Raw genomic sequence first — 14,897 nt, 5'->3', positions numbered from 1 at the left:
GGAATTGTTTGGGAATAACTGTCGCCGGTCTTTGTAGACAGCCAGACTCGTCCCCATTTCAAAGCTGGAAAGTGGCGATGAGTCACGCTGGGCACTGGCAGCAAAACACCGCTCAAGTGCCTGTCACTCAACACCTCTGTCATTGGAAAACTTCATCCCTCGGGATTGCTTTCGCCCCTTTTGTTCACAAGCAGGGCTTGGGAAAGTTTCTATCCTTGTGCCTTAGGAGTGGGACCGGTGCCAGTTCCACAGCCAGCCCTGTGGTCAACTGTTTTATCCTGGAGTTTTGGGATATCTTTGTGATAAGATTCTTGTGAAATTTGCCCAGAGAGGTTGTGGACTCCCCATCCCTGGAAGTGTCCAAGGTTGGCTTAGATGGTATTTGGAGCAACCTGGTCTATGGAAGGTGTCCCTGTCCATGGAACTCGATGATCTTTAAGGTCCCTTCCCATCCAAACTACCCTGTGATTCCATGGACCACGTGCAGCCACCACAGAAATCAGCAGAGTTTTGCTCTCATCCCTAAAAAGCTCAGGTCCCTCTGGAAATCCTGCTTCTCCAGGCTTATCCCACTGTCTTAAAATATATAATTATGTGAATAAAAATGGAATATTTTGACAAGATCTTTTTGTTCCTGTCTGGATTTTGACAGCTGCCACTGAGCTCTGTCACAAACATGTGCTGCCACCTCAGGTTTGTGGGTTTGGACTTTATTTTAGCAAGATGAAAACAAACAAGCAAACAACTCAGAAATATATACATAAGAGGAAAGATTGTGGGAATGGGAACTGCCTTGACTCCACTGGCTCTGTGGAAATGGAGCGCTCCAGGGCTGTTCCCAATGCACACTTAATAAACACAATGCCATTTCCCAAGGATTTAATCAGCTCTTTCAGCACATCTGGAAGTGTGATCCTGCCTGCTGAAATCCACTGGAAAGCACAGGACTCCCTCTGCCCAGGACCACTCTAGGATATCCTGGGTCTCTCCCACCACAGGTACCAGCACAGCCCTTTGCATTTAACAGGTCGTTTGAGTAAAAAAAAAGGGTAAAAATTTAAAAAATAATTCATTTTGAGGGACAAAAAGTTCTTGTGGTGTTTTGTGTTGTTCAGGAAAATAGGATTTGTATATAATTTATTTAAACAAAAGGCTGAAGTTGTAAATGGATACCCCTGAGCTTCTTCCCCTTGTGTTGGCTGCAGGCCAGAGCAGCTGCTGCTGCAGCACAGGAAGAATGGAATAATAAGAAATCAATGGAATAATGAGGAATCACCATGGTGGGGGCAGTTGTGCTTCCATCTGCCCCTGCTTGGTCACCTGTCCAGGTGCAGGAAACTCCCAGAAATTTTTTGTGTCCCTGTTGTTTCCCAGCTGTCTGAGAGGTGATGTTTGCAATGGAGGTTTTAAATTCAATGTTATTCTTAGGCAGGGCTTGTCAGGTTGGTTATGTGTTTATTGCAAAACTGAGATTTTATTGCAAGGAAGGGCTGAATCCTGCAGGTTTTGCACAGTGAGGCCGCATCACTGTGTCTGACTCTGCAGCCCTGGGAACTGGAAGCAAGCAGATTAGAAGCAAAGTCTGTATCCAAAGGGCATTTTTGAAAGGATTATTGATCAGTCTGGGGGCTTTTCCCACCAACAGACAGATATCAGGACTTGAGGTCATGCAATTCATTCCCACATGCTGGATTCCAGTCCCAGGCAGAAAGATCTCCAACTGAAAGAGGGGAAAATTAGGTTGGTTACTGGGAAGAAATTCCTCCCTGTTAGGGTGGCGAGGGCCTGGCACAGGGTGCCCAGAGAAGCTGTGGCTGCCCCATTCCTGGAAGTGTCCAGGGCCAGGCTGGAGCAGGCTGGGACAGTGGAAGGTGTCCCTGCCCATGGCAGGAGTGGGATGGGCTCTCAAGTCCCTTCCCACCCAAACCACTCCATGACCATAAGACATTCAAAAGCAGCTGGAAGTTGCCAGCACATGGTTCCTTTGGGAATACTCTCTCAGCTCTCTCCATCTCTCCTAGCTCTGAGTACATGAAAGGAGTTTTATTCTAATTTTTCCAGTGGAGATCAGCACCAAAGGGCAGATCCTTCCTCCCCAGGGAGATACACAACGTGGGGAGTCTGGGTGTGCAAGGCAGAGCTCCCCCAGTTCTCCCAGTGGGATGTGTCAGTGCTTTCCCTTTTCCCCTCAGGCTCCCTTTGCATCTGAAACTTGTCTTTTTTTTGGCTAAGGAATCCACTGAGTGCGTTGGAGCCCATGGTTAATAACAGTAGTAATAATGCAGCTCCTCCAAGCAACTGAGAAGGACTTAATTTCTTTCCATTCCATGTTCTGCCAGGGTGGAGGTGATGTGGTCGTCACTCATCTGGAAGGAATTTCAGAGGTAATTACAAAAGGCAGAACTGGGAGCACAAGGAGCTGTAGCTACAGGTTTGGGGTATGGGCTGATGGAAAGGGGGGTCCCCACCCTGCTCTGTTGATGAAACACAGAGTTTCCAGGTAGCTCCTGGGGGTGTGTCTCCCATGCTCCTGCAGCCCCAGACATGGAATGGATTTGCTGCTCTGGTGCAGGGACCTCCTGATACAGAGGTTCCAGAGGATGGTGCTGGAGCTCGCCCACTGCTCGGGAGCTTTTCCTCCTGATCCCACCTCAGGAGCTGTGTCTGGGCAGGTGCCTCTGGGCCAGAGTCCCTCTGGTGTGAGAGAGGCTGGGCAGGCTCTGGAGCTCCCTTCCCTTCCCCTCCTCATTTCCTTCCACCAGGATGAGCAGTCGCTGCAAGCCCAGAGCAAGAGGCAGGAGAACACTGTACAAAGGCTGTAAACCTGGGATTAAAGTCTTGGCTGAATTTGCATCTGGCACCATGCTGCTGTCAAGGTAAAAACTTCTCCTTTGAGATTAGGGAGTTCTGCCTCTGTCAGGGCAATAAATGCAACTCCAGCCCCTTTAGTGAGAAATTAGAGCCATTTTCCTGTGGTTTAGTGAGCAGGGATGTCTCCAACAGCTTTTCATCACCTCCTATCCATCCCTCCACTCCCCTGCTCCTGTTCAGAATCCATCTCAGAATCCTTCATCTGATGCAACTTCTCAGGCTGAAATTTTTTGGATGTTCCTCTCTGTGTTTTGTTTGCAAAAATAACTATATTTGTAAAACAAGAGCGTGTCAAAGTACCTTGCATTGGTTCACCTGTGCTACCTAATCTCAGTTTAATTATCAGCAAAGTCAAGGCTGTAATTTAGGTTAATTTCTTAAATTAAAGCCTTTGGGTTAAACTTGGGCTTCCAAGCTAAATTCAAACCCGACTCATTTCGGGCGTAATTTACTATTTCATCCCATGTTAATGAAGACCAGCAAGACTGAGTTTTTTCCACAGGAGACCACTGAACGCACAGCATCCCTGTGTGGTGGGGCCAGGCCCTCTGAGACCTCCTGGGTGGGAGGTGAGTGTCCATGAATCCCATTTCCCGAAGGGATGAATTAGGACGAGCTCCTCAGAAGTTTTCCCATAGGTGTTTCCCTGTGCTGGGTCCTTTGAGCCTGTTCCCAGCAGTATCTGGAGGCCAGTCAGCTCCAACTCCTGGGTGACTTTGAAGTGTAGGTGTGACCTGCTTTCCCCAGATAATTGTTTTCTGTGCCAGCACAGAGACTCTGGGTGTACTCCAGGCTTTGCAGAGAACTTCAGCTCCATCACTGCTGCCTGGCACATGCCTGGGAGGGCTTGTTCTCCCTGGGTCTGCTGCATCTTGAAGGACCTTCAGACTTTTGGAGGGGTCTGGTGCCTCCTTTATCCTGTTCTCGTGCCTGGCTAGTGGCCCCTGAAGGAACCTGCATCCTCTGCGTCTCCTTGTAATGCCTTTGGAGAGTCCCCTGCCCTGGGCTGGGCTCCTGGGGCTGTGACCCCACATGAAAACATGAACTCCAAAGGCTGATGGTGGTCACAGGGTATTTGTCCTATCCCATCCTTTCTCCTGGCCCTGGGGCACATCTTTTCTCTCTAAAAGTAAAGAACACAGAGCCCTGGAAATGGTGTTGCTGGGGAGTCCCACAGTTTTGGCAAGCTCTGTGCACATTCCACGTCCCTCAGCTCCATCCTGCTCCTGGCTTGGTTTTCCTTCTGAAGATCCACAGTGCTGGTGTGGAGTTTAATTTCTCCGTGTTAAAACCAACCTGGATCAGCACAAGGAGCTGGGAAGACAAACAAGGATTGTCCATGTGTCCTGTAAAGTGGATCCATTCACAGGGCAGCGATTCCAGGGGGCCTCATGTTTATTTACCATTCAGCTGTCCCAAGGGATTGGTTCCATTCCTGACCTCCAACTGCTTTGGGCAGTGGGATATTGCTCCAACTGAGCAGATGGCAGCTGGGAATATTGTTCCACTCTGGATTTGCTGCACCCTGTGTTGCCTTCCCTGCAGGCATTTTGTGTCTTGTTTCATTTACAGCCTGTGCAAATAAACAATTTGCAAATTAAAATAATTTTCTTTGATGGAAATTCTGCTTTTGAGTCAAAAAAGCTGCAAAGTTTTATTTTGGAATTGTTAAGGGGAGTTGGTTCAGTGTTTCGGGACAGGATCATTCCCATAGGAAACACTGAAATTAAATGCTGGGTTTCAGAAAATGTTTCACCTGGTGTTTTGGTGGCAGTTAAAATCACGTGTCACATTTGAATTGTGTGTGTCAAATTTTTCAGGTCTCTGCAAATCAGGAGGATGGAAGTTGAATACAGCTTTTTGCATCTGCTCTGTGAATTCACAAGGAAGATGTGCCAGGATGGGCTCTTAGAACACTTCACTGGAAACAGAAAACACACAGAGCTGCTCAGGGCTTTTTTGGCTGCATCCTCACCCTCAGCGTGCAGGAGACAGACCCAGCACTGGCTCATGGAGGCTCAGGAGCTGTCTGGTGCCATGGGGATGAGTAAGGATTTGGCAAAGATGTTTCATGGAGGGTTCATTGGTGGTGGACTCATGTGTTGACATGGCCAATGGTCCAACGTGTTTTGCAACTTGGGTTAAAAAACAGAAACCATCAGATTTGACATTTTCAATAATAAAACCCAACAAATTGGGCTGCTCTGCCTCCAACCACCACCTCAGCTCTGGGAGCTTGTCCCCATTCCCTCAAATCATTCTAAGGAACAAGGCCAGATGCTTGAAAAGTGGATAAAACTCTTCAGTTCATGGAGCCCAACCATTCACCCACCACAGAACCTCCTCTGGTGCAAATGGGCTGTCCCAGCTTTCCCAAGACATCGTTCCATGGCCCTTCCCAGCTGCTGGAGTGGAGCCTCGGGATGTTCATCCCCCCATAGGACCATTGGGCGGGACCATCCCTTTTCCTGCTCTGGGTCCCCACCTGCTGGAGATGCTCGGCGGGCTTGGCCAGGACTCTCACACCTGCACCAGGTGATGGATGAGGGGGTCCCATTGGTGTGAGACCTTGGAGGCTTTTCCCTGGAAAGCGGCTCTGGAATGTTGCATGAGGAGCTTTTTCTGGCAGACCTGGATTACGGCCCCTCTCCTCTCCACCCCTGGCTGGAGGTTGCAGGGATTGAGGGATGGGTTGATGGGCACTGACCATCTCCTTTTGGGACCAGCATTCCCGAAGGGCTGTGGGTCCTTCCTCATCTGCCCTCCTTCTGCCCTGGCTCTTACCTTGACCAAGGTTCTTGTTTGGCCATGGGGGCTGGATTCCCACCTTGCCTGGTGCTGCCCCATTCCTGCCGGGATCCACACCAGGTACTGGTGGGAAGTGGGATCAGGATATGACCATGGAGCCACAGGAGGGAGCCTGGGGCTGGTATGAGATCTCAGCTGAAACCCCCCAACCAGGCAGGTCATGGAAACCTCCCGGGAAGCTGGGTGGGAATTGGGAGACTGAAGTGCAGTGGGCACCTTGGCAGACCTTGGGTTCACTCCAAATGAACCTGAGGCCCTGAAACTGCCCTTGCAGAGGAGCAGCCAGGATGTTTCATGGGATATTTGCACATCCCAGAGAAACTTCAGTGTGCAAACAGTGTGTGTGTGTGTGTGTGTGCAGATTTTGGGTGCCTTGCCCTGTGCCTGCCCCTGCAGCTGCTCTTCCCAACTAGGGCAATGCCCACCTGCTCCAAGCCCTTCCTGCTGTGTGCAAGCCTCTCTGTGTCCTTGCCATAGTGCTGGTGCCAGAGGTGGGCTCCTCTGATGTACAATTTACTCCTGCTTCTACAAACTAATGGCTGAGCCATGCCCTGCATGAGCCAGCCCATGAATTCCAAATAAACCCTTGGAATCACCTTCCTTTTCCCCACTTCCCTGCACTTCCTCCTCCTGCAGTGACAGGCAGAAAGGGAAACTTTGCAGGTAACCACCGCAGTGAGCTTCATCCAGCTTTTGGCTCTGTTCTGAGACAGCTTTTCCTTCCTGTGCCTCTGTTCTCCATCCATGGAATCATGGAATAGTTTGGGTTGGAAGGGACCTTAAAGTCCATCCAGTTCCACCCACATGCCATGGGCAGGGGCACCTTCCATAGACCAGGTTGCTCATCTCACCCTCCTTTCTATTTGCCCAACTTGTCCTAGAGCCCAAGTCCTAAAACTGAGTTTTGTTTCCTCAAGGAGCCAATCCTGTCTCAGGAGCTGCCCTCAGGGTGTCCCCAGTGCAACACTCACAGCAGGAGGAGGGAAGAACAGCCAAAACCCAGCAGAGTTTAAAAATGACAAATGCTCTTTTATTGGACCTTACAGTAGGTTAGGCAGAGAAGTGAGGAGGCTGCAGCCACAAGGACGAGTAGTTAGAAATCTTATACACACAAAGCAAAAACCTTTCCCACAAGTGCCGGAGAAAACAGAAGGGGCTGGAAGAAACCTTGAATTGCAGACAAAACCTTTGGAGGTTGTAACATGTTTTAGGGGGCAGAGGCTTTTAGAGCCTTTTGGAGATGTTTTCACTGCTGAGGACCTGGGACTGTGGTTCCACAAGGCTGTGATTCACCCTTGGAATGGGATGAACGAAATGGTTGTCCCTGTTCCATAGCACTTCCATTTCCCTTTGAACGCCTGACTTTGAGGAGAGACCAAGGGCTTGCTGACAGAGGAGCACCACGGGGTCCATGCCAGCCAGTGACCTGTTACAACCTGGGCTTCAGCCAAAGGTGCTCCAGATTCTCACAGAGGGGTCCTGGTCCCCCCGCTGCCCCAGAGGTGAAGGACGGAGGAAGGAGAGGCTCTAGCGTAGCTATTTACACCATGATCTGCAGGGCAGGAGGCCGGAATTGCGACAGCCGTGTGCTTGCCAGCCTTATCTGATGGTCTTTTTGCTGGTGGTGGTCTTGGAAACGATCCTGACGCTGCCTCCCGTGCTGGAGCTGACGCCACGGCTGCTCCCAGAGCTGAAGGAGCTGCCTCCGCCATAGCTGAGCCCCCCGCCGAAGCCTCCGCTGCCGCCGAAGCCTCCGCTGCCTCCGAAGCCGCCGCTGCCGCCTCCAAAGCCGCTGCTGCTCATGGTGTAGCTGCTGCTGCCGCCGCCGCCGCCCATGCCGAGCCCCCCGCCCAGGCCCAGGCAGCTCCCGCCGCCGTAGCCCATCCCGCTGGAGCTGCTGACCACAGCTGGAAGGAAGCAGGAACAGCCATGTGAGGGAACAGCTGGGCTCCCGAGGTGGGGAGATCTGCAGTGTCACCCCCTTGGGGAGCGGTGGGTGGGAAGACGTGGAAGGGACACAGATACAAAGAGGTGGAAGGAGGGGGATAGGAAGAGGTGGAAGGGAGGTGATACTCACAGACACTGACAGCTCCGACTCCTTCTCCAGCAAGCCTGTGGGGAAAGGGGAAAGTGAGCAATAATGCCAAAACCTCGTCCATGGGACCATCTAATTAGGAGTGCATGTCCTTCAGTGGGGTGGGGTATGTCTGTATTCCAGGTGAAAGGTGACAGTGCTCATTTTTATCATTATCAGGCACCAATAGCTGGAGAAACAAAACTTTGCCTACCAAGTTCACAATTTCAACCATCTGTCTGTCTGCCCTGGTGCTCCAGCCCCTCGGGAAGAGCTGTTTGACGCCAAGGAGATGGTCCCTGGTCAGCACACAGCAGGTCCACATGTCCTCACCTGCTCTCCTCGCCCTCCAGCAGCTTCCTGTAGGTTGCAATCTCGATGTCCAGGGCCAGTTTGACGTTCATGAGCTCCTGGTACTCCCGGAGCTGCCGGGCCAGGTCAGCCTTGGCTTTCTGCAGAGCATCCTCCAGCTCGGTCAGCTTGGCCTTGGCGTCCTTGAGGGCCATCTCCCCACGCTCCTCAGCCTCAGCAATGGCTGCTTGGAGGTTGGCACACTGGGAGTGGGGAGAACAGGCAGTTGTTTCATTTGGGCTCCCCAAACCACTCTCTCTGTTGCTGGGGGATTGTGGGCAGTGGCTGGTGGCTCCCAGGATGGCACTGAGGGCTCCTGATGGGATCTGGCTCTTCCTGCTGAGCCTGGCCACCATCACCTCCCACCCACCTCCTCCTGCTCTGCAGGACCATCACTCTCCCACCTGTTTCTTCACACTGTCGATCTCGTTCCGCAGCCTCTGGACCATCCGGTTGATCTCTGAAATCTCAATCTTGGTGTTCCTCAGGTCATCCCCGTGTCTCCCAGCAGAGACCTGGAGTTCCTCGTACTGGAGCAGGGAAAGGAAGAGAGCACTGGTGAGCACTCAGAGATCAAGGAAGGGTGAGGGGACTTCAGGGGACAAAGTGCAGGTCTGGATGAGGATTAAGGGGACAAGATTCCTCTGAAATCTGCCCATGGAATAATGGCAATTGCCCTTAACTCTCAATATCTGCTCAGAAGGCAGTGCCTCACGGCATTGGGGACCTAGGTGTTGTCACCTACAAGAACTTGGAAGGGGAAGTGTTTAAGGCCAGTTCTGCCAGTGACTCTGTGAGCCCAAAGTCAAAACTTTTGAACATCTTGTCCCTGTCTCCCCTCAGCTGATGGGAAATAATTTCTGATCATTTCTGACCACAGAAATCAGTCTGTCACCCTGGTGACCCACCTTGTTCTGGTACCAAGCCTCGGCCTCGGCGCGGCTGCGGTTGGCGATGTCCTCGTATTGCGCCTTGACCTCGGCGATGATGCTGTTGAGGTCCAGGTTCCGGTTGTTGTCCATGGACAGAACCACGGAGGTGTCGGACACTTGCTGCTGCATCTGGGACAACTCCTGCAGGAGATGCAAAAAATTAATTTAATGGTCTGGTGTCCATGGTGGAAACCGGAGATGAGGTGATTTGGGAGTCCTCCCCGCTGTTTTCTTGCATTTCCCTTGCTCTGTCTCCATTTTGTAACTTATTTCTGCATTATCATTTCCAAAAGGCTGGGACCACCTTCTCCTCTAGTCCCGTAGAGCCCTGGGTGTGGGACCCACAGGGCAGGAGCTGGGGGATCCTCTCCAGGAGCCACTCACCGCCTCATACAAAGCTCTCAGGAAGTTGATTTCCTCTGCCAGCGCATCCGCCTTGCCCTGGAGCTCCACCTTGTTCATGTAGGCACCATCCACGTCCTAAAGAGAAGATACCAATGGTTTCTGATGAAACCAGAACACAAAGGGGCTTCAGGACACCAGTGGGACTGTGTCTGCTTCCAGGTCTATTATTCATGGAATCGTAGAATCATGGAATGATTTGGGTTGGAAGGGACCTGAAAGCTCATCCAATTCCCACCCCTGCCATGGGCAGAGACACCTTCCACAGACCATACTGCTTTGGACTCTTCCAAGCATGGGGCAGCCACAGCTTCCCTGGGCAACCTGTGCCACTGCCAGCAGTTCCTTAGGCTCATTTTTATGTCCCTGTGATCAAGGTATTTTTTAAATGTAATGTTGGACATTGACTGTGAGCCAGAACCAGGTTCTTGGGCAGAAGGCAAAGCTCTGACTCACAAGGATGTGACCAGAGACTGAGTTGAGCTGAGCCACAAGAGACGAGAAAACAGGGCAGCTCTATTGGCACAGAGAAGGTTGTGCCCATTCCTGGCCTCGGGAGGACCCAACCCAGGATGTGCTGATCTCCCAGCTTGACCCAGCCATGATGGTGCAGGACCCCAGCTCCCACCAAGTCTTGCTTGAACTCTGCAAGGTGGGTTAATTCTCTTTTCTGGCCCGTAATTCCCAACCCAGTCACCTTCTTGAGGACCACGAACTCGTTCTCAGCACCTGTGCGCCGGTTGATCTCATCTTCATATCTGCCGGGATAAAAGAGTGAGGTGGGTTGGTTGGAATGAAGAGGTGGGAGCACCCCATTCCCAAATCATCAGTTGTGGCTCATGGATATATTCCCTACTCCCACATGTTTATCCAGAGCAGACGCAGAGCAAATATTACTGTCTTTGAACTGTGGGACTCCATGGTGTGAGTAGTCTCAGTTAAATTAATATATTTTAATCACTGCCCATAAAGTCAAGCTCATACATAAATGTGCAGATTCAGAGCCCGTTTTGGCAGGAAGCAGGAGCAGCCATTCCCGGTGACCTTCGCTCCAAGCAAAGTTATGCAAAAGACTTTCAACAAAGCTGCACTGCAATGCCTACAAATGTATAATAAAGCAATCATTTGGTATTTGATATTATAATAATGCTAATGGCTCTGAGGAACCCACTGCAGCATTTAATTAAAACAAAAAACTCCATGGTTGTGCAAGAGGGGATCATTACAGCTCTGACAGTGGTTCTGTGGAACTTTCTATGGCTCTGAGCAACATTCTCTCATCAGATAATCAGGGCAGGGCTTGGCTAGAAAGTAGACAAAACATGCAGGCTGTTGAGGCAAAACCTGGCTTTCAAAGGCAGATTTGTGCCAGTCCTCTCACCAATATTGGCAGAGTTTTCCCTGCAGCCGGATCTGTTAGTGGACAAGGGAAGAGGTGGGAATAAGCCAGTGGATGGGGGAAAACTCTAGACTTAAACTGTGTTCTCTTTTCCAAGAGGTAGCTCTGAAATCCAGACTGTAGAATTTATTTGGGGCCTAACCAGTATTTCCAAAAATCCTACAACACATTTCAAGACCTCAAAAGCACCCAAAACCACACTAGCAGCTCTGCCAGTCCCTCCTGTTGGATCTAAGTGTTGTCTTCCCAGCTCCCCTCCCAAAAAATCTGTCTCTTCCCATGCTTAACTACCTAATATTAACATATTCCAGCCCTGCAGGATGATTCTCAAATTTGCAGGCAGGACTGGTTGAAGAAGGGACATATTGTTCTCAGCCAAATAAAAGTCAATGGCCTCACCTAAAAATTCCCCCCAGAAAATCCCTTCCAGGCAGCAGGTGCTGACTGGTGTGTCCTGAGAATGATCCATCCCCCCTGCACTGGATCCCAGCAGGGGGTTAATGCTCTCCCCAGGGAAATTTTTGGTAAAGCGCTGATCATCTTACAGGTGATGGGAGCTGAGTGAGCCTGAGCACTCCCAGATCACCTGGGACCTCTAGAAAAGCTGGAATTTCCTTCACAGAATGGGAAATGGAGGATTTTGGAGCTGGAAGTTTATTGGCTACATTTCATTCTGGTTTTGCCTGTCTATTATCCTCACAATTTACTAATTTTTCTGTCTCCTGGTATATTATGTCAGGAGACTTCAGGGATCAGACTGTGACCTCTGTTGTGCTGGAACACCGTTCCCCAGGAATTCACTGACCTTGCCTGTGATAAATGTAAAGTAGCACGGGGTAATTCTGGGAACACGTTTTATGCTGGGAAGAGGAGCCTGGATCAAACACCAAGTGTGCACTAGCAGGAATGAGCACCGGCCCAGAATTTCCTGGCTGGGATGACTCACTCTGCAGAGCAGGATCCCTTACTTGTTCTTGAAGTCTTCCACCATGTCCTGCATGCTCCGGAGCTCGGAGTCCAGCCGGCCCCTCTCTCCCACCAGGCTGTCGAGCTGCCGCCGGAGGTTGTTGATGTAGGCTTCGAAAATGGGCTCCAGGGACTTCCTGGTGACAGTGTGACCCTGCTCTTGGAGGAGGGTCCACTTGGTCTCCAGCACCTTGTTCTGCTGCTCCAAAAAGCGCACCTGGGGAGAAACAAAACCAGGGACATGTGTGGAAAAACCTCACAATGGCCAGGAAAAGGTGGGATCACCAACAGAAAAGGTCCAGAGATATTGGGACAAACAGAAGGGAATTGTTAGCAATGTCCCAGTTTAGGGCTTCTACTTCTTAAAAGTATTAGAAGCTTCTGGAGGTGTTTAGCAAGATTTTTCAGGAGTTTTAATCAGGCCAAACACCTGTACTTGCAAGTTTAATGTTTCTCGCCCCAGTAGATGTTCAGCCCACCTTACTGGTCTAAACTGGTTGTATCCCATTGTAGAGGAGAAGAGCCATCCACCCCAGAATTGTTTTTACAGGGAAGAGAGAGAATTACTTTGTCAATAATATGAAGATGCTGAAAAACTCATCCTTGCTAAGAGGAAACATAAAACAGTTCTTAGTTTTCAGCCAAGCCCACGTTGTTTGTCGGCTGGGATCAGTTCAGGCAAGTCCCTAAATCCAAATGAAGTTTCTTCCTGAAGGTTTTATCCCGAGGCAACTGATAGCATGCGTGGCTTGATGGTTCAGACCAAACTCTCACCTTGTCAATGAAGGAGGCAAATTTGTTGTTGAGGGTCTTGATCTGCTCCCTCTCCTGTGTTCGCACCTTCTGGATTTCCGGATCGATATCCAGCTTGAGGGGTGCCAGGAGGCTCTGGTTGACAGTCACTTCATGGATGCCACCAGGCGGGCAAACAGGGAACCCGGGGCCACCTCGGCCACCAAATCCGGGCCCTCCCAGCCCAAATCCACTTCCCAGCCCATAGCCACCACCACCACCGGCTCCTCCTAAGCCAAAGCCAGCGCCTGCTCCACCACCATAGCCAAGACCGAAGCCGTATCCGCCCCCGGCTCCGCTCCGTAGACCTCCACCGACCGAGCTGTAGGAAATTCTTTTGCTTCCACCCAAGTTATAGAGACTTCTGCTGCCAAAGCCACCGCCAGCTCCAAAGCCTCCTCCACCTCCAGCTCTTCCTCCTCCAACTCTGGAGACAGACACAGAGCTAAAACTGCTTCTGGTCCCACCACCGCCACCTCCTACAATAGCAGAGCCTGAGCTAAAGCCCCTCATGCCCCCTCCAGTAGATGATCTGAAAGAGATACGGCTCATGGCTGGTTCAGTTGGGAAGACAAAGAGTAGGAGAGAGGAAAACAAAAAAAGGCTGCGCAGCAGGAAAAGAGCAGAGGGCAATGGAGACAGAAACCCCTGTAATGGGAGAGCTTGGGAGCCTCCTCTTTTATCTGCTTGGAAAACTTGGCACGGGAATTCAGAACTTGACGTGCCTTGCAGCAACTTGCCTTGTCAAACACACCTCGGCTACGGCGAGGCGCTGAAAAATGCATTGTTTGCAGGCAGGAAAGTAACGGCGAGAGGAGCTCCCCCCTCCACCAAAGCCGCCGCTCTGAGTCATGGAATTAGCATTGAATGGGACGAGGTCTGCGCTCAGGGCAGGATGCAACATGATTCCCGAGACCCTGGGAGCCGCTTTCCCTCAGGCGAGACAAGGACTCGCTCACTTGAGCAAAGCGAAGATTTTGCAAGTCGCATTTTCAGGTTTAACACGTTGCATAGGCAAGAAAAGTAGGGGCTTTTCCAAGATTTCCAGCTCTGCAACTGGCCATGCGTGTCCTGTTGTCGGCTTGGGAAAGTTGGGTCTGAAGGTGGTTTTAATGATCGCTGCTGACATTGTTTTTTTAACATTCAAGTTTGATTTTTTTTTTTTTTTCTGGATCTAAATGGTCATGGGCTTGAGGAGATGAGCTGAATGGAAGTTGTGTCATGGCAGTATTTCCTGGGATCTTACCAAAAATCATCTCCCCTCATTCCAGGGGAGAACTGAGGAATTAGTTAACATGATTTTGAAAGACAGCTTGTAAATGCTTTTTCCAAAATCATGTCAAAATAGATTAAATAGTACTTTCCTTAATAGGAAATAGATTAAATAGTACTTTCCTTAATAGGAAATAAATTAAATAATACTTTCCTTCGACTTAAAAAACACTACTAAAAATCTGCTCGAAATTATTGTGGTTCTATAGTACCTCCTTGTCAGGCTCAGGGTTCAAAAGCTCCATCTGAAGTGATATTTTTATCGCTTTTTCTGCCTCCCTCCACCCCCCCTTATATTTATCCAACAGTTTCCACGTCATTGCTGGCTCTAAAAGATGTTCTGTGGAGGGGAATTCACCCACTTTCCTCCGCAGCCCCTCCTTCACTCCGCTGAGATCACACAGTTGGAAAAACTTTCTAAAATAGCTTTTGCCTCTTGATGTTGCTTCTGGGTGAACCCTTGTGCAGGAGTTTCAACCCCCACAAATGAGTCTGGGTTGTGTAAAGGCTTGAGAGCCAGGGATCCTTCTCTTGTGTCTATGAAGAGCTTGACATGAGATACAGGAGAGGAAATCCCCTCATTCCCACTCAAAATGCCTCCCCAAATACTTTTGTGAACTGATTCTGCCCACTGGCCAAGGCTGCCCACCTTGGCCAGGGGAAGTAATAGTGAAAGACAGAGAGATGAGACCCTGAGCAGCTCAAACAAAAAAATTTCCCAAATTCATCTACATGAGCAGAAAGTGCAGGAGCTCAATCCAAAAGGAGGAGTTTAGGCGGATCGGCTGCGTCTCAGAGCTTGTTTGTGTTGATGTGTTTCCAACCGCTGCTTTTTTTTCTGTCTGGGAACTTGAAAGAGCCTGAGCAGGAGGGGTTTGGTTGGGTTGGGTTTGCTTTGGTTGGGTTTTGTCTCCTTGCAATCAGAAAACAGCAGCGCTCCCAACTCCCATCTCCTTGGAGCGCTCCTGATTCCGATAGTGAGTCACTGCGGGCGCAATCGGAGCTGATCCCCAATGGGCTGATCCAAAAT

The 14,897-nt window shown here is 50.3% G+C and overlaps 1 protein-coding gene across 1 annotated transcript; it reads right to left on the bottom strand.

Moving 5' to 3' along the window:
* Positions 1 to 7,278: 7,278 nt before the first annotated feature.
* On the bottom strand, positions 7,279 to 13,147 carry LOC139604763 (keratin, type II cytoskeletal 6A-like). The gene is made up of 9 exons (XM_071455997.1): positions 12,578 to 13,147; positions 11,806 to 12,020; positions 10,136 to 10,196; positions 9,421 to 9,516; positions 9,013 to 9,177; positions 8,509 to 8,634; positions 8,087 to 8,307; positions 7,757 to 7,791; positions 7,279 to 7,586 (listed from the first exon to the last, which is right to left on the bottom strand). Exons 1-9 carry the CDS (start codon positions 13,145 to 13,147, stop codon positions 7,279 to 7,281), a joined length of 1,797 nt encoding a protein of 598 aa, XP_071312098.1.
* Positions 13,148 to 14,897: the final 1,750 nt, after the last annotated feature.

Source organism: Agelaius tricolor, unplaced genomic scaffold (genome assembly GCF_023055355.1).
Source record: "Agelaius tricolor isolate 1412-34295 unplaced genomic scaffold, bAgeTri1.0.p SCAF_55, whole genome shotgun sequence".
Classification (NCBI taxonomy): Eukaryota; Metazoa; Chordata; class Aves; order Passeriformes; family Icteridae; genus Agelaius; species Agelaius tricolor.
The sequence above is the reverse complement of the archived record's forward strand: the minus strand, read 5'-3'. Positions and strand labels throughout refer to the sequence as shown.